At 49.7% G+C, this 27,083-nt stretch overlaps 1 protein-coding gene across 1 annotated transcript in view; it reads right to left on the reverse strand.

Moving 5' to 3' along the window:
* Positions 1-120: 120 nt before the first annotated feature.
* Positions 121-27,083, reverse strand: part of SREBF2 (sterol regulatory element binding transcription factor 2) — a 29,834-nt gene continuing 2,871 nt past the window's right edge. The window contains exons 2-19 of the mRNA XM_064155133.1: positions 23,825-24,226; positions 22,780-22,961; positions 21,536-21,676; positions 19,212-19,433; positions 18,045-18,159; positions 17,674-17,855; positions 16,716-16,908; positions 15,130-15,311; positions 14,228-14,501; positions 12,665-12,834; positions 12,280-12,448; positions 11,620-11,740; positions 9,951-10,060; positions 8,060-8,192; positions 7,394-7,562; positions 6,016-6,201; positions 5,034-5,145; positions 121-3,043 (exon numbers count right to left, since the gene is read on the reverse strand). Coding sequence (XP_064011203.1) covers positions 2,823-3,043; positions 5,034-5,145; positions 6,016-6,201; positions 7,394-7,562; positions 8,060-8,192; positions 9,951-10,060; positions 11,620-11,740; positions 12,280-12,448; positions 12,665-12,834; positions 14,228-14,501; positions 15,130-15,311; positions 16,716-16,908; positions 17,674-17,855; positions 18,045-18,159; positions 19,212-19,433; positions 21,536-21,676; positions 22,780-22,961; positions 23,825-24,226 — 3,284 coding nt within the window. The 3' untranslated portion in view covers positions 121-2,822. The remainder of the gene's footprint in view (positions 3,044-5,033; positions 5,146-6,015; positions 6,202-7,393; positions 7,563-8,059; positions 8,193-9,950; positions 10,061-11,619; positions 11,741-12,279; positions 12,449-12,664; positions 12,835-14,227; positions 14,502-15,129; positions 15,312-16,715; positions 16,909-17,673; positions 17,856-18,044; positions 18,160-19,211; positions 19,434-21,535; positions 21,677-22,779; positions 22,962-23,824; positions 24,227-27,083) is intronic.

Genomic DNA, 27,083 nt, shown 5'->3' on the forward strand with positions numbered 1-27,083 from the left:
ATCCTGGCAAACAACTAACAGTTTCTTTGAGGTGCTGGTGTGGTTGGCTGCAAGAATGCTTCAGGCTCATCCATGCTCAGTGGGATGAAGAGGACTAAGAGAAAGAGGGCAGACAGGAGGTGGTGGTAACGTTCACCTTTATTAGGTAACAGATGCTTAGGAGCCCTGGAACAGGGTTTTTCAGACAGCAGATATGTTCCCTGGGGAACCTCCCCACCACCAGTTGCACCTCATTTCACAAAGCATCCCTACTCCAAACTCCATGTGGATAAATATACTTTCTTCACATAATCCATGAACAGATTTCCTCCCACCCGCAAACACAAGAGGTTACCATATATATACACACACATATAAAAAAGTTGTAGGGACAGATGGGCAGCAAAGTAAATAAACAGTATAGAAAATACAGGGCAAAGATCCTCTGCCTTGGAGGGGAGAGAAGCATCAGCAACGATAGGACCCTCTGTAGATCATGCCATTACCTACCAGGGTTTCAGCCCATACTCCCTGCAGATCATCCCCCAGGACTCAGTTCACCATTACCTATGGTCCTGCTCTGGCAGGAAGGTTGGACTCGATCTCTGGAGGCCCCTTCTAACCCCTAACATCCTGTGATCCTGTTACCGACCAAATGGAGCCTCAGCAGGCTCAGTTCCAGGAATCTCACCTCCTCTTTTACTAAAGCGCGAAGGTTCCCACCTGCTGGACACAGGTCTGAGGAAACGCAACACAGTGCAGGTTGCCACAGGTAAGGGGTTTCTGTATTTTGGGAAAAGCCCACGACCAGTAAGACAGCATGAAAGCCACTTAAGAGGAGAAAAACGTAGGAGGATGTAATCCACTCCCAAACTCAGGATCATTGATAAGCTAGGAAACTTCCAACAGGCAACTGAAACCCACCCAAAGCTGCTCTGCACACTCAGGATGCCTGCCTAAACCAGTGGCTGCAACCAGAGCATCCTCTACACTGATCAAACACTCAAAAAAAGCAACCTCTCACCCTCAACAGGATGAGCTCCCCTCTGACTGCTGACACTGGGCAGAAGGGACCCCCTGCCTACCAGCAGGGTGAAAAGCACTAGCTGCTGGCCATTGCAGTTAGGTGCTCACCAACTATTCCCCAGATAAAGTGGGGAGGGAAGTCTCTTCTGGTCCCCGTGCTTTTGTTGGCAGCTGTAGCTCAGGGTCACTGGTAACAACAGGCTTTGCAGGGAGACTGGTTTCTCCCGGCCCCAGTTTCCATCTTGTTCAAGCCAGCTAACTCCAGGACTAGCATTACCCTGTGTTCAGTTCCTGCAGTGGAACAAAACCCCTCCCAGATGCTAAGATTTCATTCAAAAGGACACAACTAACCCCTATGTTTTCCCCCTCATTATGGAAGGGGCTCAAGCTCTCCCACCCCTCTGCAAAAGCTGGATGTAGGCAGAAGCTTCTTGCAAAACAGTCCAAGTTCTGATTTTGCAGGAGTCAGTGGGCTGTACTGGCCTGACTGGGGCAGGATAGGACTGGGTTGCTGCCTGCATCCAACTGCTTCTAACTGCTGACACTGAGCACACACCAGCTACGCACAAGGAGAAAGAGCAACGTCTACCTGACCTGCCAAAGGTTGGTTTCTACACTTGCACAGGTGAGAGGGCAACCACTTTGCACTTCTTTGGAGAGATGCAATAGGAGGGGCAGAGAGAAAGAGGGCAACCCGTTCCCTCTCCTGCCCCAAATCTGCTTCACCCTCTTGGAAATTCACAGGCAGTTCAACACCTGCAAGTCAAACTGCTCTGAATAACAGTGTAAGAGAGCTGGAGACTCCCACCCTGAACCAGTGCCTCACAGTCCCTGCAGGAGCTGTTGAGCAGGTGGAAAAGTGAAGGGAAAAACACCTGAAGACAAGTTTTGGGACTGGGAGTTGATTAATATCTTTTAAAAAAAGGTGTTTCTAAAAATTGTTTCTGCATCAATCAGAAGGCACCAGAGAAGCATCCACCCTTCATGCTGAGTGCAGAGCACTGCAGTTCCACCTCTGCTTCCACCCAGCACCACATAACCAGGAATGCCTCAGCCTTCCATGAGGCTCTGCTTGCTGTAGGCTGCCACAAACCCAGTCCTCTGCCAAAAAACAGATACAGCCATCACAGGAAGGAGATGCATGAAGTGTAGAGGAAGGGAAATTTGCTGCATCATTCCCTACATTTTCGTAAAGCCACAAACACTCCTGTAAAAAAAACCTGTATAAAAACCGTAGAGAAATTTGCTGGGCAGTACTGGCCCCAAGTGATACTCCCAGAGCACCTCTGGAGTTGGGTCTGAAGGGCTTCAGTTTACTGAAAAGCAACTCAAGGACAGGGAAGTTGCTGCCTTCCTCCCTCAGGAGCAGCCTCAGATCCACGAGGCAAGGCTTCAGCAGATCCTCTGCTCTCCCCACGAAGTGTTTGGGAAGGGAACAAGGTGCTCCTGAGGAGGAACACAGGATGTGCCACTTCTCTATGCCTTGGGCTTGCAGGTTACTCCTGCCAGCAGGGATAGGGGCTCTGGGTCGGGGCAGCACTTCCCAACAGTCCCAGGCAAGGTCACAAAGCCCAAAACTAGACAGATTCCTGCTGCAGTGCCTGAGAACAAGCAAGGGGACTAATAAAGCTAGACCTGGGGCAAGGTTAAAACCCAAACCAAACCCAACCCAACCCTCCCTCTCCCACCCCACCACAATCCCATCAGCACAGCCCTAACCTAGCACTTTTTTTTTGATTCTCCTGATTTTTAAGCTCCAGAAAGGAAGTCCAGGCTGACAGGTGACCAGGCTGTCTTGGCAGAAGGTGAGCCCAGGGTTAGGAGGCAGCGATGGCTGTGCCCCCACTCAGCTTGACGATCATCTGCTGGCAGTCATTGCAGGAGCGTTTGTCCCCCACTTTCTCCAAGGTGCGGGCAGCCTCAGCCAGCAGCACTGCTCGCTGGCCTGGGGAGGAGAGGAAGGAGAGGGGCAGGTGGCGGCAGGCTAACAGGATGGCTGTTGCTCGCTCCCTCTGGCCCGGCAGCGTGTCCAGTTCACCTGTGCACAGAGACAGAAAGCTCACCATCAAGTTACCACCTGTGTGACAAAACCTGTCACCATGCAGGCCCATGACTGGCACCACTTAGCACCGGCATCTCTGGCTCGCATCCCCCAGCTACGTCCAGAGCACCAAGCAGGTGCTTTAGGCTAGCTGAGAAGAGTCTGAGAGAGATTAAGGACAGGAGTGGTACTCCTGTCTTCTCTACACAGAGACAGTCCCTTTCACTTCATTTCCTAGTGAAGGGAATGATGAAGCCCAGGAATGCTGCCATTCACATCTGCTCATTTTCTTCAAACCCCACAGGAGACAGCACCATGGCTCCTGGCTTCCCATTTAGGATTACAGTCACAGAATGGCAGGGGTTGGAAGGGATGTCTGGAGATCATCTAGTTCAACCCTCCTGCTAATCCTGGTACACCTAGATCACAGAAACATAGAATCAACCAGGTTGGAAGAGACCTCCATGATCATCCAGTCCAACCTAGCACCCAGCCCTATCCAATCAACTAGACCATGGCACTAAGTGCCTCATCCAGGCTTTGCTTGAACACCTCCAGGGATGGCGACTCCATCACCTTCCTAGGCAGCCCATCCCAATGGCAAATCACTCTCTCTAGTTGTAGAGGAACGTGTCCAAGCTGGTTTTGAAAGTCTCCAGAGGAGGAGACTCCACAATGTCTCTGGGCAGCCTGTTCCAGTGCTTTGGTGCACTCAAAACAAAGATTTTTTTCCTTATGTTTATGTTGAGCTTTCTGTGTTCTAGTTTGAATCCACTGTCCCCTGTCCTCTCACTGGCCACCAATGAAAAGAGCCCAGCCCTATCCTCATGACCTCCACCCTTTAGATATTTCTATGCATTTATAAGATCCCCTCTCAGTCTTTTTTTCCAGGCTAAAGAGCTCCAAGTCTCTCAGCCTTTTCTCCTAAGAGAGATATGCCAGTCCCCTACTTTCATGGCCCTCCACTGGACTCTCTCCAGTGGCTCCCTGTCCCCGTTGAACTGGAGAGCCCAGAACTGGACAGTACTCCAAGCACAGCCTCACCAGGACAGAGTAAAAGGGAAGGAGACTCTCACTCAGCCTGCTGGTCACACTGTTCTTAATACACCCCAAAGTACTGCTGCCCTTCCTGGCCACAAAAGCACATTGCTGGCTCATGTTGATTGTCCACCCACACTTCCAGCTCTGCAGAGCTGGTCTCCAGCAGGACAACTCCCGACCTTGTACTGCTGCACTGGGTTGTTCCTTCCCAGGTGCAGGACTCTCAGACTTGCCCTTGTTAAACTTTATGAGGTTCACCTCTGCCCAGCTCTCCAGTCTGTTCAGGTCTTGCTGGATGGCAGCACAGCCTGATGGTGTGTCAGCCACTCCTCCCAGTTCTGTATCATCAGCAAACCTGCTGAGAGCACATTCTGCACCTTCCTCCTCCAAGTTGTTGATGTTGAACAAGACTGGATCCAGTAATGACCCCCAAGGAACACCACTAGACAGAAGTCTCCAAATCAGATCCTGCACTACTGATCACAACCCTCTCTGCTCTGTCACTGAGCCAGTTCTCAGTCCACCTCACTGTCCCCTCACCAAATCCACACTTCCTAAGCTCACCTATGAGGACGTTATGTGTGACAGACAGTGTCAAAAGCCTTGCTGAAGCTGAAGTAGACAACGTCCACTCCTCTCTCCTCATCTACCCAGCTGGTCACTCTATCCTGGACTCTTCCCTGAACTCCAGCCTGCCAAGTACTGTGCATGCATGGCTGCACAAAGGCAGATGTTTTCCAGCCTCTTCCCCAAGCCTCTGTCTCAGGGCTGGCAGCTCACATACAGAACGTGGCAGAAGCTCTGCTGTGAGCCACAAGCTGACAGAAGCTCCTTCTCCTGAGCCTTGCACACAGGGAAGACGCTGCGGGTGGCAGCCACGCTGCCCAGCTCTGCCTGAGTTCTGTCCCCTCCAAGCCTCACAGGCAGTGGGGTCACTGCACCCCACCTTGCTTATTGCTCTGCGGTGTGCGTCGCCTCAAGCTGTGCTCCAGCAGCTGGTGGGTACGGGTAGGGCTGGCACCTGCCATCAGGCGCACGGTGGCCTCATGGAGGAAGACCTAGAAGGGAAGACAGGACGGGGGTGAGAGGTGAGCTGGCACAGGGGTGATGCTGCAACTGAACTCACGTCATCCCTCAGCCACCACATTTCAAAAGCAGAGCACTGACACCTTGACAACAACAGAGACCCACTTCCCTGCTCACCCCTCACCTTCCCACCTGGGGGATTTGCAGGTCAGGGCAACTGTGAGGAGGGGATAAAAAAGAAGACAGCTTTTGACATGTAACTGTGAGTGGCCTGGAAAGGAGAAGGCACTAAAGCAGAAAACAGGGCAGAAATTGGGAGAGCGAATCCTGGCACTGTGGCCCAGGTGGGTGTCTCACCCGAGGCTGCTAGTTCAGTGCTCTGACAACAGCATCAAACCCTAAAACCCAGAGGTTGGACCACGCTGAGACAACTTTTTTCTTCAGGCATTGAACTACATTTCCTCTACAGAGGCTTACCACTACACAGACTAAAGAGAATGGTGGAGAACCCCAAGAAAGTCATCTGGGGGGTCTAGGGGTGCAGAGTACATCTGACCCTCCAGCTACTCATAGAGCTAACATGGCCAAGGAAGCCTCCTTCTGCGCCTCCTGATGAGACTGATCCAGTCTGAAGCCATGTTAAGGGACAGGATGCCATCACATTTGCTTAGCAACACAGCCATGCTGATGGCTTTCTAGGTACAAACTACGGTGGATGCCTTCTCACATGCACCAGACTCTTGTGGGAACTCCCTTATCACCCAGCAAGAGAAAGCACTGAGGCTGCTGGCGGCAGATCATCCCACCTGAGGTGTCCAAACCACTCAAACCAACGCATGCCCTACACTTCCCACCCCTCCAGGAAGTGCTACAGCTAAGCAGCAGGGCAGAGGAGGCATTACCTTGCGATAGGCAGGCCTGAAGCCGTGGGCCAGCTTGCGCAGGCTGCCGAGGTCACGCTGGAAACCTGTCAGCTCGGGGGCTGAGGCATGGTAGGTCTCACCCAGAGCCTGGCTGGTGTTCGCCTGCTTCTGCCACAGGCTGGTGCGGAGAGAGAGCAGCAAGTCACAGGCCAGCAGCTGGATCATCTGCAAGAGCCAGGGGGCCCGGGCACACAAGCTAATTAACACAACCCATTAGGTGAGTAGCAGGTCGTTTGCTACACAGCTGCCAAGATAGCCCATGGGAGGGCATCTGTAACACCTCCTGCCCACCCTAGAAGGTTCCCCAGCCCTCCTGGCCGAGTTGTGCCCCATCAGATGCACCAAAGGGAGTAGGACTTTGCCTTTTGCCCAGGTGGTAATCTGTGGGGCTTGGCACCAAGAGGTCCAGCCTACAGAGCAAGCACCTGAGAAGTGTCTGTCCCCTCCAGGAGAGCCAACATCTCCACATGGGCTGGCCCCAACCCCACCCCTGACAAGATGTGCCCGAGGGGATATTGGACCAGCAATGCCCCAGCACTCTGCAGAGGCTCCCCAGCCCAAATGGTGATACCAACTAGTGGGAAACAGCAAAGACAGTCTTGCTACTTGCAGAGAGAAAAAAAAGCAGTCTTGACACACCCCTCAGTGGCTGTCTAAAGCACTTTTCCCCATCTGCTGTGGCCCCTGTGCATTGCTCTCTGTCCTAGAGGACTCTACTTGTGCTGCTGAAGTGGTGAGTGCCTCCATACTGCACTGCAGAAACATTGCACAGTTACTGTCACAACATGCAATGCAACTACAATGCACTACAGCTGCCACCCAGGAGCGACAGAAGGGACCAGAACTGTGTCCCATATGCCACAAAGGGAAGCTCCAGCTTTAGGTAAACCTGGAAAGAAGAGAAACAAGCCCCACGCAAACTCAGGAATAGCACAGCACAGTCCCAGTTTTGCAGAGGAAGGTTCACGCACTTGAAACAGAGGAGGCTCAACTTAATGAGGTCCTGCTTTACAGGTGTCAGCAACTCCATTTGGAGGACAGAGATGGATGGCTTTCTGTGGGCAACATTCGAAACTAAAGCACCACAAAGGGATGACAGCTGCTGGCAGGAGAGCAGAGAGAGCTCAGCTCTGAGGCCATGCCAGGAAAGCAACGTTCTTGCAAACCTGCTCCTCCACACTACAGAGGAAGAAAGATGTCAAATGCCCTCTACATGGAAAGGAAAGAAGTTTCACCTCTACTCCCATAAGACACAGGATAGATGGAGAATGCAGACACAACAGGGAGCTGATACACCCCACAGCAAGCCCAGCCCTGCAACCAAGACAGAACAGAACCCAGGGCTTAGAGCTCTTACGTTGTTGAGGACAGCGCTGGAGACACCACTGCTCATATTGAGGCTGTTCCACAAGTGACTGCTGGCCCTCTCGCAGTGCGCCAGGGAGCTCTGCTGCCCATCTGCCTTCCCAGACAGTGAGGCCTGCATGGCTTTACAGACATAGAAGGTGGCTTTCACCAGGGCATTCCTGAAAGAGACAGAAAGCACTGCTTTCAACACTGCCCAACAGGGCAGCCCCAGGAGCCCAGATGCATCAAGCAGCAACTAGCATCAGCTTTCGCTCTCCTATCAAGGGCAGAGATATCATCATTGCTTCGACTGAAAAAAGATGACAGTCACCTACAGAGACTAACGAAAGGAAACTGGCAAAGATGCTTCAATGCGAAGGAGCCAAAAGGGTGACATCAGCCCTTTCATCAGCACCTGAATTTTGTTGCTTGACTTTGGAAGGCAGGAGGCTCTCTAAAGAAGTACTTCCAGTCCACAGTTCTAGTATCAGCCTACAAGCCTTGCCCTACACATGAACTGCTGAGCATTTCCACATGTCATGTTCTTGTGCCCCCGAGCACAAGAGGTGTGCACTCCCAGAGCAAGGCAGGAGCAGCCCTACACAAGGGTGCCAGGGGATGAGCCAGCCCTGTTGAGAAGGGGCAGAGGTGTGTAAGTTGTAGCAGGCCTACGCACTCAGACAGCTCCAGCGCCTTCGGCATGCGCTCCACTTCGGCAAAGTGCGCCCTGACGGCAGCATCGTCCCCTCTGAGCCAGCCGACTGCCATGGCCACCGCCGCTGACCACCACCTGCACACCACGTCAGGGCCTGCCAAACAAGCACACAAGGGTTGGGGTTGGAAAGGACCTCAAACATCACCTAGTTCTGACTTCCACACCATGGGCAGGGACACCTTCCATGAGACCAGGCTGTTCAAAGTCCCATCCAAACTGTCCTTGAACACTTCCAGGCAGGGAGCATCCACAATTTCTCTGGGCAACCTGTTCCAAACCCTCACCACCCTCATTGTAAAAGAAGCTATTCCTAAAATCTCATCTAAATCTACCTTCTTTCAGTTTGAAACCATTCCCCCTTGTCCTAGCACTACACTCCCTGATGAAAAGTCCCTCCCCATCTTTCCTGTAGGCTACTTTTAAGCACTGGAAGGCTGCTACAAGGTGTCCCCAGAGCCTCCTCTTCTCCAGACTGAACAACTCCAACTCTCTCAGGCTGTCCTCATATGGAAGGTGTTTAGCTCCTTGATCATCTTCACAGCCCTTCTCCACACTGACTCAAGCAGGTGCCTGTCTTTCTTAAGCTGGGGGCCCTAGAGCTGTACTCACAAATATAAATCCTAAGCTGCAGCCCAGGAGGACACCACTTATTGAAGTGGGCAGGTGTCACCTGTCCTTGCCAGTGCCTTCTACTGAGATCAATGCTAATGATCCCTAACTGGTCCCACAGGAATGCAGCCATCCAGGTAAACACTGAAATGTGCTGCAGAACTGAAAAAGGCAGCAGGCAAGCACCCTGCATCTGACTGCAAGCAGAGTTTTGGATGCAGAGTTTCTGTCTTGTCAACAAGAATTTAGCCTATCTACTTGTCTAGAAATCTGCTAACTTTCTCCCCAACAAGGATCTCCACTCACCACTCCAAAATAACAACTCCACTTGAGTGTACTGTGCCTTGGCACTCATCACCATCAGCCAGTAAATCAGGTTCCCTATATAATTTTCTCTGTTATTTGACATCCTCTTCAAAACTTGCCAAAGCCTACTAGAGCCAAAGGACATCTACTGTGCTACTCTGTCCTGCCTGTAAACATTATGCCACTATTGACCCAGAGTTCCCTTTATACCAAAAAGTAATCCCTAGAAAAAGAAATACCTCCTTTCCTTTCTCCACTCTATGCATTTCAGGTAGTACATGGTTAGCCTGTGTCTAAAGCTCCAGCAGCACCCAGAGCTGCCCACACCAAGCACGACAAATACTCCAGCAGCCTGCTACTCCCCAACCCCAGGTGAGCTTACAGCTCAGAGGGACTTCTGCAGCTCTCACTGTCCTGCTAAAAAAAACATGAAAGGACCAAACTAAGCACCTCCCAGTATGTGCCCAGAGCTTGCCAAAAGCAGGGACTGCAGATCTCTGGAGACTGAGGTATGTACACGACAGCTGCTATGGAAGTGAGGTCAACCTGTATTTGGTCCAACAGGTAATTAAGTGGAAAACTAAACCACCTTGTACCTCAGCTGCAATACTGCTGTGCTTGTTTACACACTTCACCCCTTCCTCACATTTTGCACCGCCAGGAGCAAGCTCTTAGGTGAGGGCACAAGGTTCAGCCTGGAAGGTGCCCAGCAATGCAAACAACAGCAGCCCCACCTAAGCACTCAATATTATGACAGTCAATTTGGAGCCTTCCCAACTGCAGTCTGAGCCACTGTACCACACCGTGGTGTGCTACTGCTCAGCAATCAAGTCCTGCTCCAAGGACTGTGCCTCTCCTCGCCTGGAGCTGGAGAAGTTGTGCTATGTTATCAGCAGTAGCTCCTGCTGCGGGAGAGCTTTTGTTCTGCCAGACTTACCCAGGGCAGACTTGAGTACAGAACTGTTGGCAAAGGGTGGGGCTCCACTTCCCATCGAGTCCAAGAAAGAATTGAGCAATTTCAGGTACTCCATGGCACTGGAGAACTCACTGAAAGAAGAAGCAAGGCAGACCTTTGCTAGGTTGTCACACTGTGGGTACCAAAGCCTGAAGGCATCTCTTGTCAGTCACAAGGCATTTTTAAACCATGTTTCAAACTGAGCTTTCTGCAAGTGTGAACAAACTCCTCAAGGCACACAACACTGCTGGACTGAAGAGACCACCCTGAGAGTGGAAATGCACAGACAAGCTGAGGGAGAAACAGACTCATGTCTTCCCATGCATGATGGCTAGCATAGACCTAGAGTCCAACCCAAGAGCCTCACCTCAGCTACAGAGATGCAGACATGACATATGTTGCAAGTTGATTACAGGCTCCTTATTAAACACTACCTTCAAAAGAAGCTGAGCTACACTTTTGTGACTATTTGCATATATGCAAATGTGCATAAATGCAAATGAGAACACGTCCATGGCGTTGGGTCAGAGGAAGGAGCACATGCAGCAATGATCTAATTTCCTGGAACGCACTACAGAAGATCTTGAGCTCCTACCCCTGGAGGAGCACAAAACCCCTTGCTGTATTACTAAAGCTAGACCTTCCTACAGGGTGTCAGGACTCACAGAACCATGCTGACAATTCACTTCACTTACACAAGTCTTGATACCTTCTCTCATCATTAACAGCAGCGTCTGATCACAAGTATTTGTATTGTGCAAGCAATTAGATCAAACTGCTGCTCAATCTGTGCAACAGTGCCAGAAAACAGATGTGAAACTGGGGGGAAAAAGAAGCTAAATGTGCAATACTTTCCTTATACAGATATGGAAGCTGGGCTATCTTCTCATTTGAGGCTTTTACCCACACTTTTTGGGGACAGGATTCTTGCACAGCTTCCCACAGATTGCTGCAGCATTTGCCTGCCTTCAGCATATCTGGAGATTAGCCAGAAATTGTGCAGAATCACTGCTAAAGGCTGAGGCTTTGCTTCCCATGGAGCCTACAAAAGACCTGAGCACAGCTCAGTACAAAAAGCTACTCTGATTTCAACCTATAGGCCCCTTTAATTTGGTCACAGAGCTCAGAGACTGACAGTTTTGTCCAACATCACCACTCATGCTCTTGCCACACACATCAGTTTGATTTTGCACTGTAAACGTGGCACTGTAAACGTGGCACTTCAGTTAGGAGAATACTCTCAGGTAGTGAGCTGGTGGGGTCATTGTCTAACCTGCCAGACCTTCACACTCTTCAAGCCCTGGTCTATAGAAGTGGCAGGTGCACATTAGTTGCAGTGCTCCAGAACACTAAGCTTTGCCAGCAGAGAAAGTGCAATCCATCCAGTTCAGGAATTAACCAGTGTTACACTGGCCAGCACCAGAAATCCTCACTATACCTGGCTTCAATTTTGGCTTCAGAGGTTTCAACATGAAGAGGCAGAGCTCACTCTTCTGAAGAGGGTGTGGTAGTTAGATTTACATTGTCATTTCAAACCTTCAGCAAGGACTAACCACTCAGTTTGCCCCTGAGCACACAGTCAATGGTTGTGAGCTCTGCCTCAGAGCCTGCAGCTGCGGCCAGCAGCCACCAGCACAGGACATGAACTTACCATGGCTCCTCCTCCTCTTGTCCTGCTGCCTCTTTCCGAGTCTGAGGCTTCACAAGGGAATCTACTGCTCGCTCTAGCAGGTTCTCACAAAAGGCCTGATGAACTTGTGCAATAGGATCAGCTAGAGAGGAAGAAGAAACCAAAACGTTTCACTTGAATGCAGTGATAGCCACCTCCTGACACAAGCAAAGAGAAGAATCAAACCGTAGGAGCAAGAGGAAGTGCAGCAGAGGGAAATTCTTGAAGAATTAACACAAAGACTTCTCAAGATTACACTTTGTGCCCCTTTCTAACCCTTTAATCCATTTATAAGGCCACAGCCCTTGGCCAAACAGCTCTCTGGCACTTTAGCCAAATGGCAATGGCAGGCAGCAAAACAGTGATGGCATTTCTATGCAGAGAATGAACTCTGGTCACACTAAAGCCACCTTCCAGAGGGTCAGGGTCATATCCAGGTTGTGTTTCAGCATATAGATGCACCTGGGATGACACAGCACAACACACAAAGAGAAGATAGCTGGCAGGCTTGAGGAGACCCCTCTCAGCTCCACAACCCGCTCTTGGCCACCAAGACCACAAGCAGGGTGGGCACACAAGAGCACGGTCTGCCAGGCTCGAAGTGCTGGGAGGCCTCACACTGAGGACACGAATGTCTCTCACCAGGGTTTCTCTGGGTGCAGTACAGGCTCTCCTTGGCAGCAGACTTCACTGTCCAGCTTCTCTCGACAAAAAACTTCTGTCCCAGGGGGTGACACAGCCAGCGCAAGGAGTCGGGAATGGCGCTCCGCTCCGCGCTGCACAGGCTCTGAGCCTGGCTGAGGAAGTAGCTCTGGGGAAAGGAGAGAGCAAGACTGAGAACGACATCCAGGGAAAGCAACATGCCACACAGGACGAAGGTCAGAGCATAATTGCAGCTCATACCATAATTGCAGGACACACTGGATTTGCAGTGCCAACAGATGCCCTGAGCTATGGCAATGCCAGCTTGCAGGCCCTTCCTAGAGCTCTGCCTGGAGGTGTGATGGAAGAGGAAGCAACAACTCACTGCCAAGAAGCCAAGTTTGCCTCCACAGCGGGTTTTCAAGCCGACTGCAGCTGTCAGGTGGATTTCTGCCATTGTGCTGGGTGGGATCTTTTCTTCTGCACACTCGGCCAGATTGACAGCACACAGGGCCATGTGCAGGCCTGAGTAAGCTGAGCTAGAGGGAAGTTTACCTGCACCAAGAGAGGAAGGAAAAATGTTCACACTTAATGCAGAGGCACCAGTTACTCTGGTGACTTGCAGGGCTACCATCCAAAAGAGACAACGAGAGCCTACTTTCTGTTCAGGCAACAGAACAACAGTAACAGAGTCTTTCCTTCACAGATATCAAAGCTGGCATACACAGCTTTGCTTCTGCAAAGCCCTGGACAGCTAAATCAGTCATGATAAAAGGGCTTGTAGTGATAGGATGAGGGCAGATGAACTGAAGCTGGAAGAGGGTAGACTTAGACTGGAGATCAGGAAGAAATTCTTGACAGGGAGGGTGGTGAGACACTGGAACAGGTTGCCCAGGGAGGTTGTGGATCCCCCCTCCCTAGAGGTGTTCAAGGCCAGGTAGGACAGGGCCTTGAGCAACCTGGTCTAGTGGAAGGTGTCCCTGCCCATGGCAGTAGGGATTGGAAGTGGCTGATCTTTAAGGTCCCTTCCAACCCAAACCATTCTATAGCATTATGAAAATCATCAGCCAATTTTGTCTCGCTATATTCATCACTACATTAAAACTGAACTCTTCTGCAGTCCACACCTGGACCAACACAGATGTTAAGGACATCTACTTATCCCCGGTGGCATGGCTGCAATTCACAGAGCATGATTAGGCAGAAGGAAGTTCAGCTTGGATTTGTGATGAGCTGGGAGCCTATTAACATTGCAAATTGGTTTGCCAAGGAAACGGCAAAAACAGCCATTCACAAGGAGCGCTCAAGCACTTCCTCAGAACACGTGCACACGCACAAGGTTTCAAAGCACATCAACACCAACTGGCAATCTGCTCTCTGCACAGCTTGGGAAAACATTTCCAAGCAATTAACCCCAGCTCCTGCTTCCACATCACATTCCCAAGCAATAGAGATGACACAAGCCTTTAGCAGTAGCAAAGAGTGAATGGGCTCAATCAGCTGCTGCTTGGGAAAGGCTCTCGGTCACATCTGCAGACTCAGGAACGTGCAACTCAAGTCACTGCTGTTGCTCCAGTTAGTTGGTACAAAGCTCTTATATTGCATGAACCTGTTGAGGTTTGGCAAGTAGCTCCTGAAATTTGCCAGCAGCCATCCCAGAGGAGGCAGTCCAGAGTGTTCTTCCTGTATGCCCCAGAATGAGCTCTGAGCCTCCTCATTCAGCAAAACGAAGAGAACAGATCTGCCACCTCTGCTCCTACCTGTAATGTGGAGCTGAAGAGAGCAGATCTGCCACCTCTGCTCCTACCTGTAACGTGGAGCTGAAGAGAGCAGATCTGCCACCTCTGCTCCTACCTGTAATGTGGAGCTGAAGAGAGCAGATCTGCCACCTCTGCTCCTACCTGTAATGTGGAGCTGAAGAGAGCAGATCTGCCACCTCTGCTCCTACCTGTAATGTGGAGCTGATGGAGCTTGTGATAGGCCAGAGCCGCATCCCGAGCACTGGTCTTGGCCTCGTCCTCGAAGCCTGCGTTGGCCTCCCTTGCCCGCCACTGGTGAGAAGTCCTCTTCAGCAGCCACCGCACCAGCGCCAGCTTCTGCAGGCTATAGCGGATCACGTTCCAGGACAGGCTGCAGGCCAAGTCCAGGCGGGAGGCTGGCAGAGCTCGACCGAGTACGGACAGGCAGGTCTGCAGGTTTGATGCAGCTGCAGCAAAATCTCCCTGCAAATAACACCACAGAAGGTTCAAACAACCAAAAGCACCATCACAGAGATGCTTTGGGACCTCCTTAGCCATTTGCAAACTTCATGTGTAAACTAGGACAAAGTGTTTAGCTGAGGGAAGTCAACTCAGTCCTGGTGAGCATGAAGGCAGTTCACAGCAGCTGGATCTGGCCCTACCTGTCTTTCCACTCATAGCTCTGGTCCTGCACTTTCTGTGACACACATCTGCACTAGGTGAAAGGAACTTCCTGCTTCCTCAAACATAGGCCCCATAACAGAAGCTAAATGTGGCCTCAACAATGGAGAAGAGGATGGAGGACAGCAGACAGTGACAGCAGAGGCCAGGTACTGGGTTAAAATCAAGACCTTGCTGCCACACATTGCTACAAGATACAGCAGCAAGGAAGAAGCACAGAAGTTAGAAGCCTCTTACACTGCTGATGTCCAGGACTCACTAATTTAGTCTGATAGAGGACAGCAATCTGCTCAAGACAGCCAAGCAGCAGCTCCTCTGAAATCAGCCAAGGAGTATCACGCTCTTGCAAGTGCCAGGTCAGCACCTCACTAGGCCACATTTACCCTCTCCTAGAGGATGCCCGTGAAGCACAATGACAAGCCAACTTTACCCGTGCCAGGTCCAGGTCTGCTTGCTTGCGGTGCCTCCAGAAGGTGACGGACGATCGGGAGTGCAGCCGCGTCACTGGCTCGCCGTGCACCAGCAGCTTGATGAACACGCTCAGCACGATCACTCCGTTCACCAGCCACAGGATCAGCGTGGGCATCATCCAGCCAAACCAACCACCTGCATCTGCAGTGGGCATCCCAAAAGGGAAGTCATAAAGCTAATCCAGACACCAAAAGGCTAGCGACAGGATGGGGGCAGACCCAGAAGGACACCTGGCCACGCTTGCTCTTGCTACAACTGCATTCTGACGAGGAAACACCTCTGTAGAATCATGGAGTGGTCTGGGTTGGAAGGGACCTCCAAAGGTCACCTCGTCCAACTTCCTCTGCAGTCAGCAGGGACATCCTCAACTAGATCAGGTTGCCCAGAGCTTCATCAAGACTTACCTTGAATATCTCCAGGGATGAGGCCTCAACTACCTCCATGGGCAACCCATTTCAGTGTTCTACCACCCTCACAGTAAAGAACTTTTTCCTAACATCCAATCCAAATCTGCTCTTCTCTAGTTTGAAGTCATTGCCCTTTGTCCTATCACTACAGGCCTTGGTACACAGTATCTCCCCACCCTTCTTGTGAGCCCCCTTCAGGAACTGGGAGGCTGTCATTAGGTCTCTCTGGAGCCTTCTCCAGGCTGAGCAACTCCAGCTTTCTCAGCCTGCCTTTGTAGCAGAGGTTTCCCAACACTCTGATCATCTTTGTGGCCCTCCTCTGGACCCACTCCATTGGCTCTTCATCCAAACTTCGAGCCACAACATTCCCAACTAAACCAAAATAGCTATTTTTTCACAAGGCTGATTTATACTAAAAAGGAAAAAAAAAGTTCCTGGAGTACCTTGTACTCTCATTTTTATTGGCTTCAAGTTCTCCACTGTCTCCAAAGTGCTCCAAACAACACTGAGGAAACTTGTTTACCAGACAGTTTAAAGACAGGATGCCTACAGCATACCCTCCCCAGATTGCTGTACTCTGAAACTAGGAACATCATGGAGTAAGTCTACTGAACAGGCCACTTGCAAGACCCCACAGCAACAATGTTTCTGAAGTAATTCTTCATCTATTTAAGTTACATTAAAAAAAAAATTGAAAAAACCCAAATAAAGCCCCAAACCAGACAGTTACCTTAAAACAAATACAAAGAGACCATGCTCCAAAGACTGGTGAGCACAGGAGGGTGCCCCTTACCCTAAACTACTTATCAAGAGTCCATCCTGAGAGTCCAGGCTGCTGGGCTACAAGTGGCTGACCTCTATCTCACCGTTCCCAGCAGTGGCTGATTCTGTGCAAGGGGCACCTCTGGATGTGGATGTACACTGGAACTGTGTCCCCAAGCACTCCCAGCTGGCTCTCCTCTCAAGCCCAGCCCTGCAGTTACTTCCCAACCATTAAACAAAGGTTGTACAACTCCTAGAACACACAAACCCATCCTACAGATTCAAACCAACAGTCTACTTTCTGACCCAGAGCTGTGCCAGCTGGAGGTGGCCTCAGGGAGACCAAGTGAGTTTGGTCAGTTTCTGTGGTCGTTACCTGACTCAATGGTCAGCACATTCCTGCCAGAGCCGTGGCGCACCAGCCCCTCGGACTCCGGCGCTCCTCGGGCGTCCAGGAGGGATGTCAGAGGGTTGAAGGACAGGCAAAGGAACGTGAGGGCACAGAGCAGGATGCGAGAGCGATCCACCATACCGAGGGCCACAGGAGGAGAGTCAGGCTCATCTTTAACCTTCACAGGAATAGGAGTGGAGAGAAAAGAGGAGAAAAAAAGACTTCTGAGCATTCTGTAGAACAAAAAGCAATGCTTATGCCAAGAGAAGGGTAGGAAGGGAGGAGAAAGAGAACACATTCTGAAACCTGCCTTTAAGATCGAGATCAGCAAGAACTCCAGTGAAGCTTTGCCTAGCTTAGTAAGATAGGGATGAAGTATTTGAGTGCCTTTGCCTTCCTTCTGCTTCCAGTCATTTCAGTTATCATTAACTGGATTACTGATTTAGGCTAGGATTAACCTTTGCTGCCCTGACTCTTTTGAGAACCTCCCAGCAGACTCATTTCTGTGATACCCACAAAAACCTGGCAGCTGAAGGCAGCTAACAGCTTTCTGTTGCTGTAGTTACTTATGGTCTCATTTTAACCACAGCTGATGTCACCACCCATTTCAAAGTTCTCTGACTTATTCACTGGGTATATATATCCCTGGAAGGCCCTGGGCCCTTTGGGTCATGAACACACACTGTAAGCCCACAGAGACTCTAAGGGAGCTGAACTCTAAATGCAGTTCTAGCAGCTAAGGAATGGATCAGATTAAGACTGCTCAGGTAGTCTGCTGAGTGATTTAAGACACCCATGCACCTTCTTCATCCTTATAAAGCATCTCTGACTCCTATATATCTACTTGCTGACTCTGCTCTTGAGAATTAGGAGAATTTGTGTTTTGCCCCTCACATATGCCTGAAGCAGAGACCTTGAAGTTGCCAAGTGAAGTGACAAATACCTTTGCATCATCAAGGAGAGGGCTTCCTGGCTCCGAATCAATGGAATAGGGAGAGAAGCCAGCCTGGGATCCCGAGTCAGAGGCTGGAGGAGACATCAGCAGCACATTCTGGTTGAAGTCATCTATCTTCAGATCCACATCATTGTCAACCAGACTACTTAGGTCAATGCCCTTCAATAGCTCTGCAAAAATAAGAGTGCTTTACATACATGTCTCTCAATCCTGCATCCTGCCAGTGCCACCAGAGTAACACTGGGCACTGTCACTGCAGTGTGCACGTTATCTGCCTCTGCCAAGGATAAGAAACTGCAGGAGGCTTCCTACATTCACACTGGCTGCCTCACCTCTGCTGCACAGCCTCCACAACTTACTGTTTTTTTGGTTAGCCAGCTTCAGAACCATGTTCTCCTGCCTCAGCTTATGGTTGGTCTGCTGCAGGTATTTAATGTAATCGATGGCTTTCCTCAGGACTCCAGATTTGTGCATCTGCAAGCAATTAAGAGGTACACAAAATCTGTATTAAGAGTGTCAAAGCATCACTTCTGCTTGTAGTGATGCCACAACTCTTTGCATCATGTGAGAGAAGAAAAAAAAAGGGTGTAAAGGACCACCTAGCAACTGTGAAGAAAACTCACAGCAGAGCAAGGTATCAGACTTTGAAAGACACTCAAAGACTGGGGTCTCAGAGATCCCATAAAAACAGTACCATGGAAACAGATTAACAGATTACAACAGAGTTCACATCGAGGTTTCACCCAGAAAGTGTCCTTTGGAACTAACAAAAACAGTGGCTCTCTTCTGGGATGGAGTAAGCTGCTGGCTGTTAACCACCATTTGTTCTTTAATTGTAAGTGTTTTTCTCCTTGCCTCACTCCCTGGGCCATCCCCAAGGAAACGTTCCAGCAGCAGTGGACAAGTTTAGCTTGTAAACACAAGCCCCAAGTGCCACGAAGCCACTGGATAGAACAGGACTTCTGAAAATGTAAGCTTCCAACTCCACCCCGCAATAGGTGGTGACCTCACCAGTACAGAGACCATGCAAGGTCTATATCCAGACTACTGCTCCCTGTGAAGTGAACAGGACAACCCTGAGTATATGGGGAGAGAAAGCTTCTAATAGTACAGCAAGCAGGAGTTGTCACAAGTCAGTTTCTAAAGGAAACACATTGGAAAGCTCTGTAAATCCTCATCCCTGCTGCAGTCATGTGGAGAAAGAAACTTCAGTTAAGCGAGCTCTGGTTAGGCAGACTCAGCAAAACAGCCACTTGTGTACTCCACCTAAGGAGCCTATTTAAGTTAGGCCTAACAGAAGAACAAGGTAAAGCTTACTGCCAACAAACAGCACAGCAGTACAGGACAGTAACTGTTTTATAGGTGACCTATCCTGAGTTACATTATCAGGCTTTCCACTGCACATGTGTCTTTCACCAGCCTTATCCCAACACGCTTGTGCATACTACCAACAGCTGTACCTGCCTGACTGGATGTGAGAACCAAGCATTCATGACAGCACATTTGCTCTTATTCCACATCTTTACCTTGGCATCTGTTCCCATGACAAGGTCCTTCAGCTCAATGATCTTGTCATTTATGGACGACCGGTAACGCTTTTCAATGATGTTGTGAGTTGTTCTCCTCTCCCCCTCTTTAGGTGGCTCTGGCTGCTTGACACCCCCTGGAACTTGTTTGATAGGCATCTTCTCTTGTCCCACCATCACTGGCATCGTAGTCAAAATGGTCCCATTGCTCCCAACAAGGGTCTACAGAGATGGTGTGTAACAGGCACCGTGAGTAACCAGCCGGTTTTGATGAGGTTTGTGACAGAAAAAGGAGTAAATACAAGAAGAACCAGAAAAAGTTTGTACAGCTCAGAAAAGAAGAGACATGGCAGCTTCCTCCCCTTCTTCCTTAGATGGCATGAGAACTGGCACAGCAGCACATAAAAACCCCTGCCACTCTGCCTCCCACACTGTGCCTCACTGTGGAGTAAGAACATCTCTGGTTCTTCAAGAGCATCAACACTCTTCTGCCAACGCCACACTCTGTTCATCCACTAAGCAGAGAAATGCACCACGGCTCCTCCTTGCTCCTAACCATCCTCACACCTCAAGTGTCCAAATCCAACTTTTCTGTGGACAAGTGAAGTCATCACGTCAGTAACAGGCAATGCTACTTTTAAAACCAGGAACAGCAGTGATAGAAAGGAAAAGGCTATGGAAAACCAAACCTTGTCTGGAGCAATGCAGTTCTTCTGATTTCAATTAAATGGGAAAAAAAAAACAGATCCATAAGCTCTAAAAATCCCCTAAGATTAGAAACTAAACCAACCAGTGATATATACAGTGGTGTGGAAAGCTCAAACTTGGACATTTAGATGCAGGGCAAAGCAGCTACACCAAACTAAAGCAGTCTGTACTCCATGATAAGCAACGAGGAACCTCACCAGAAGAGTTGCAGAAAGGGATTTCTGGGAGAGTTGGAATAGAGTTTAGACTGCTTAAGCCAGCAAAACAAGGTTGAGAAGGGTACATGTGTTCTCTGAAGCATGCAAAGGTTACACACAGGAAGAGTTACTTCTGTCAAAAGAAAAGGAACTAGCTGTGAGCAATCTCAGGACCAGTTTTGACTCTGAAATAGTCTTCTAACTGGGGTATTTTAAATCCCTTTGGTTTCGTTTCAAGCTGGAACTTCACAAATGAGTGAATTTGTGTCCTACACCTTTCCCTGGCCCATTTCCACCAAAACCTTCACAGATTGTGCCTATGGACACACCACCACACAAGCCTCACCTCTGGGTGGAAATGTCACCTAAAAGCAAGCAGCTTAACTGAAGACTTCAGCCTGGCTGGTAACGAGTACGTAAGAATCCTACCGCGCTACGCAAAAGAAGTAAAAACTTCACTCCAGACTGCATTTCTATCTCCCACAACAAATATTTGAACAGTGCTATCTGTTCAGAATGTCCAAGACTGTAAGAAATGTTGTCTTTGGGGGGCAAACGCTTCTCAGAGTTGATAAGAAGCAGGGGCCGTGAAGCAGAGCTGCTGTCTCAAACGATGATAGTGAACCCTCACTGCAAATGCCCTCTGAAAAGTGGCTCAGTGAGCTTTCACATTCAACATTCTGTCATTACACATCAGGCAGGAGGGAAAGAAATCTCTCAAGTATGGAGAAGAGAAGGCTTCGAGGAGACCTTGTAGTGACCTTCCTGTATCTGAAGGGGGCTACAGGAAAGCTGGTGAGGGATTATTTACAAGGTCTTGCAATGACAGGACGAGGAGTAATGGGTTTAAACTGGAAGAGGGGAGATTTTGACTAGATGTTAGGAAGAAGTTCTTTACAGTATGGGTGGTGAGACACTGGCACAGGTGGCCCAGGGAGATTGTGGCTGCTCACTCCCTGGAGGTGTTTGAGGCAAGGTTGGATGAGGCCTTCAGCAACCTGTTCTAGTGAGAGGTGTCCCTGCCTATGGCAGGGGGTTGGAACTAGATGATTTCTGGGGTCTCTTCCAACCTAAACCATTATTTCTAGGATTCTGGGGGGGGTAGCTTCCCGTTTCAAGTACCTTCCAGAGGTTAAAAATCAAATGGAATTCTCAGGTCACATTTCTCTCCCTGTGACACCCGAAAAAAGTAAACAGAAACATGCCCTTGGTCTTTGCTTACTGGCCATGGAAGGCTGCCAGAGAAGTACAATCTGTGTGTTTAGCCTTGGCAGATACAAGGCATTACTCACCCTGGATGCATCTACACCAGCCATCAAAACCCCTCCTATGTGCACCATGGCAGAACATGAAAGCCCAAACCTCCTCCTCGCACCAAGAGGAAAAGGACATCAGCAAGAGAGAACAACCATATGGTACCTGCAGAGCCGTGGTCTGAATGGGAGTAGTGAGCGCCGTCAGCGCCGGGTTCTGCACTGCAGCCATAACAGGATTGCCATCTGTTTTCAGGGTTGTCAGCACAAGGGAGTCTGTTTTTATGATCTGAGGCTGGACCAAAACCTAGGTTGAAAAGAGCTATAGGTGAAGGGGAGAGTAGGTACCAATTTCTTTCCACAGTGAAAGGTAAGCAATGACAGAACTGTAAGTTGGTATCTCAGTGGATGGCAAAAGAGCGAGGCGTTTCTTCCACCTTCTGCCTTGCATCACCTGCACGGGTTTTGCTGGCCCCTGATGCAAACTCTGACCATGAGACAGTCTGAACAGTGCTGCAGGGAGGAGAGCAGGGAATCACCAGGACACTGGCTTTCAAATCAGGCACCAGGTGTAAACAAATATGTAAAAAAACAATAAGAGATGATGGAAAAAGTTCCCTTCCCCTCTCCAATTACACCTAGAATTAGCTCTCTACACTATCTGATTGAGTCCAAAATACCTAGGGCAGCCTGCTCTGACAAGTACCTGTAGTAATTCCCCCTCTCAAGTTCACTGAAAGGATCTGTACCATGAGTACAGATCAAAACCAGCTGTATAAGTTATGTTGCCATAACACAGCATGATCTTGTTTTCCCAAATAGCTCATCAGCTCTCAAATACAGAGAGCACTACAGGTGGCACAGTACAACTGTACCAGAGCAACCTCCCCACATCGAGTCTCCTACCAGTAAACTTTTTTATCTAATGCAAAGACACAAAACAATTTTTTGCTGTTGTGTGCATTTTAAAAACAAAATCACATGCCAGTGTAGCAGCAAAAAGATCCAAGAAACTGTGGCAGGAGAACATTCTGGTGTCAGCCAGCCCACGTAAGCCATGGTGTCGATGGGGGACTTGCAAAGAAGGTAAGTAAGATCTCCAATCTGGTTTGGCTGCACTATGTCACAAAAATCACATCTGACAGAGCTCAGTGCCACAGGTGTCTCACTGAAAACAGCGTCTGAACATTGCTCACTACCTGAAGCCACATCACAGCTTACAACAGTGACCCTCATGCATGAAGTAAAACGTCTCTAGAAGATGGGCTGACTGGAAATCTCTCACACAAAAGCCATCCTCGCCAGGATGACAAGCCTCACTACCTATCCCATGGCAAGACAGCAGACCAAACAAGCAAACACAATTTCTTCCTCCACTGGATCCCTGCATCATTCCACATTTTCACTTACTGGAACTTGCTGGACCTGTGGGGCAGCAACTGTCTGGACTGTGGCTGGTGTTAAGGTCTGGATGGTACCGTTGGCAGCCTGCGTTAGCACTCGCTGGGCCTGCACGGTCTGCACTTGCTGCTGGATGGTAACTGGTTGAACTTGGGAGGATGTCACCAGGCTCTGGACTTGAGGCTGGAGAACTGAAAATGAGAAGAGATGTCAGGAACAGCCCAGAGACACAAGTCTCCATTCTGCAGCCTGCTCCTAGCTTCACTCCTATTCTTCCCAGAGCTTTTTGGTAGGCAGCGTTCATCTAACACATCCCACATGCTGAGAAGCTTCCAGCTCCTTTGATGCCTCCTGCAAGAGGACACTGCAACTACAATAAAAGCTTTCAAGGAGACCCAGAGGAGCAGCTAAAAGAAAATAACCACCTTTGGTCTGATAGTGCAGGACTGATTATTTCAGTGATATTATGCAATACACTGAACCACTCCTGCTGATCTCAGGGAACACTGAGATCCTATTTATCACATAAAAGACCAACACCTACTGAGAAGAATCCAGACAGTTCACATTCACAAAGGAAGATACAGTCATTAAATGTCCCTCCAAGTGTTTCTGCTCAATGCAGGTACTGCACACTGAAGAGCCTGGTAGTGAAAATGTGCTTTCCTTCCAGACTGCCACATGGGACAGGCTGCAGCTTCAGGACTGGATCTGCCTACCACACCCATCAGCGGGAGCACAAGGCTGCCAGCAACCATGTCTAGACCTATCTTCCTCAAGCCTCCCAAGAGGCCAGAATGGGACAGCAGCAAGAAGACAATGCTCTAGAGGTCACACAAAATGATTTAAGGTCTTATTTACGATCATTTCTCATGCTGCCCTGACTGCAAAGCCACGGAGGCAGCAGAAGGTACACCTCACAGGCAGCTTCTTGTAGCCAACAGCACTTTTGGAGGCTGAACCCTGCTTTACACCAAGCACATCTGTATCTTGAGCACCAAGAAACTGGAGGGGCACCAGGCACACATGTGCTTTGAACCCCTTCAGACACTACCTTGGAAGCTGGTGGCTGCGTTCTGGTAGATCACTGGCTGCTGGATAATCCTGGTGGGAGGCGCAGAGCTGAACGTTGGTGCAATCATCACAGCCTGCTGCTGCAGCTGAGGCTGGAGCGGAGGCCGAGGCTGAAGGAGGGGGGCTGACCGTGGAGGGGCCGCAGGTGTAGCCTGTGTCACCTTGACTGGCAGAGTCTGGAGCTGGGGGGAGGCAGGGGATGGTGGGAAGGGCTGGAGCTGCACCTGGCTGTACGAGCGCTGCAGCTGCGGCTCCAGGGTCCCACTGCTGCTGCTGTTGCTGTTGTTGCCACTGCTACCATTGCCCTGGAAGGTGCCACACAAGTGATCCGAAAAGAGGTCTGGGAAGTCCCCTGCCTGGTTACTGACAAACTGCAGCATCTCTGCAAAAGAGAAGAAATTGCATTTAATGTTATTTCATTGCCCATACGCTGTGACATCTGCCATTACGTCAGGACTTGAACCATGGCTGTGCATGCACACAAAGGAGCTGTAGGTCCTTCAAAGCCTCCAGAGAGCAGCACGGGAAGGAGCTGTGGGTCCTTCAGAACCTCCAGAGAACAGCACACAAAGGAGCTGTGGGTCCTTCAGAACCTCCAGAGAACAGCACAGAAAGGAGCTGTGGGTCCTTCAGAACCTCCAGAGAACAGCACACAAAGGAGCTGTGGGTCCTTCAAAGCCTCCAGAGAACAGCACACAAAGGAGCTGTGGGTCCTTCAAAGCCTCCAGAGAACAGCACACAAAGGAGCTGTGGGTCCTTCAGAACCTCCAGAGAACAGCACACAAAGGAGCTGTGGGTCCTTCAGAACCTCCAGAGAACAGCACACAAAGGAGCTGTGGGTCCTTCAGAACCTCCAGAGAACAGCACACAAAGGAGCTGTGGGTCCTTCAAAGCCTCCAGAGAACAGCACACAAAGGAGCTGTGGGTCCTTCAAAGCCTCCAGAGAACAGCACACAAAGGAGCTGTGGGTCCTTCAAAGCCTCCAGAGAACAGCACACAAAGGAGCTGTGGGTCCTTCAAAGCCTCCAGAGAGCAGCACGGGAAGGAGCTGTGGGTCCTTCAAAGCCTCCAGAGAACAGCACACAAAGGAGCTGTGGGTCCTTCAGAACCTCCAGAGAACAGCACACAAAGGAGCTGTGGGTCCTTCAGAACCTCCAGAGAACAGCACACAAAGGAGCTGTGGGTCCTTCAGAACCTCCAGAGAACAGCACACAAAGGAGCTGTGGGACCTTCAGAACCTCCAGAGAACAGCACACAAAGGAGCTGTGGGACCTTCAAAGCCTCCAGAGAACAGCACACAAAGGAGCTGTGGGTCCTTCAGAACCTCCAGAGAACAGCACACAAAGGAGCTGTGGGTCCTTCAGAACCTCCAGAGAAAATATCACCCCTGCAGACACCTGCAGAGAAAAACCAAGAGGTGACCAGCAACAGAGGGACTGGCAGGACTCTCCTGCACCACTTTCCCAGACTACAGGATCCGAGCACAGACTGGAACTGAAAGCTGTCTCCAACGTATCTAACACATCAGAGCCTTGTTCCATCATTGCTCCAGTCTAATCCTTGAAAAAGCAAGAAACCAAGGACCTTGGCAATTCCAGCACTAGCTGGCCTCCCACCCAACTTCTAGGTTGCTTTCAAGCTCTCTGTCTCTCCTGCCCCACCAAGTATCTGAAAAAAACAAAACCCAGGGCAATAATTCATCCTAACTCATTTTTACTTTCAAGCATACCAGAAATTGGGGAAAAAGCTACTAAAGAAAACAACATTTTATAGAACTGTAAGCAGGGAAAAACCACACATGTGTTTAAACTGACAGAATAACTTTTGGGGGGTTTGGTGGGGTTTTTTTTTGCCTATTTATCCCCCACCTGCAATCACTGCACAGTAATTTCTCTTCATCCTACCTTCTCCAGGATTTTATCAGCCCACATCAAGAAGCTCCTACCACAATGATACAGCTCTTCCCCCACAAGAAGGAAAACTTTCACCACCAAGAGATCATTGTTCAGAAGTGAAGTTTCCTCTTCTCTCTGTCTATCCAATTTAATCCAGCTGGGCACCCTTAAGCCACCTGAATGCTTCCCTTGATCTGCAGATGGGTGGTGGCATGAGGAGTCAGATCCCAGCCCAGGATCTGCCCAGGTTGTGTTGGCACTTCCACAGCTTTCTGAAAGTCCTATTTTTTCCCCCCCTCTCTTCAAAGCAGGAAAAAAGGCATGAGACTCACAAACATAATAGAGGGTTTATAACTAACCCACAAACCTGGGTTTAGAAAGCAGAAAATAGATTCCTGATTTAGAGGGAAAATATGGTGAATTGTTTCTGACACCAGGAGCTTTCTCACCCACGAGTCCAAGGGATGTTGCTGCTGTAGGTTATGAAGGTGGTTCAGAGAAGCAAACTTTTCACCACATGTTTCCGTGGAAGTAGTCCCAGCAATAAAAGGTCTATTGATCTCCTCCTCCAAAAGGCCACTCACATGCTATCTAATTAATTTCACAGAATCAGCCAGGGTTGGAAGGGACCACAAGCATCATCTAGTTCCAACCCCCCTGCCATGGGCAGGGACACCCTACCCTACATCAGGCTGGCCAGAGCCTCATCCAGCCTGGCCTTAAACACCTCCAGGGATGGGGCCTCAACCACCTCCCTGGGCAACCCATTCCAGGCTCTCACCACTCTCATAATTTGTCTGACATTCCTGAGGCAGAGCAAAAGGATCCTCCTCCAAGCTTCTTGCTCCCTCAACAAATGCTCCATCAGACTTCCCTATTTCTGTACCATTACTCTTCCCTTCTGACAGCAAGCTCTCCAAACCCACACATTCAACACATTCAAGCACTGCTTATGACCACTGCTCTTAAGCACTCAAGTCTGTTGGATGGAGGAGCTTGGGAGAAGTTGTCCTCCTGACCTACTTATAGCCCAACACTAAGTGGGGACCTGCAGTTCCCCCAGCACTGAGCAACAATCACCCTCAGGCACTATTTGGACCAAATTTTTGTCTCTGTTTTTAACAACATGAATGAAAGATTTGATTTTCATAGTTTTTAATGCAGTGGCTCAGTAAACTTTCACAAAGCAGAGCAAGGAGGGCTGATTAACACATCTACCTAACACTGAGATGGACATTAAGTTGCTTTTCACCCTTCAACTTGACTGCAACTAAAACCATTCCCAACAATCTCCAACAGGATAAACCTGATAATCTCAACTACGTCCTCCTCAAACAGTTTATG

The sequence above is a fragment of the Pogoniulus pusillus genome, chromosome 15 (assembly GCF_015220805.1).
Source record: "Pogoniulus pusillus isolate bPogPus1 chromosome 15, bPogPus1.pri, whole genome shotgun sequence".
In the NCBI taxonomy this organism is placed as follows: Eukaryota; Metazoa; Chordata; class Aves; order Piciformes; family Lybiidae; genus Pogoniulus; species Pogoniulus pusillus.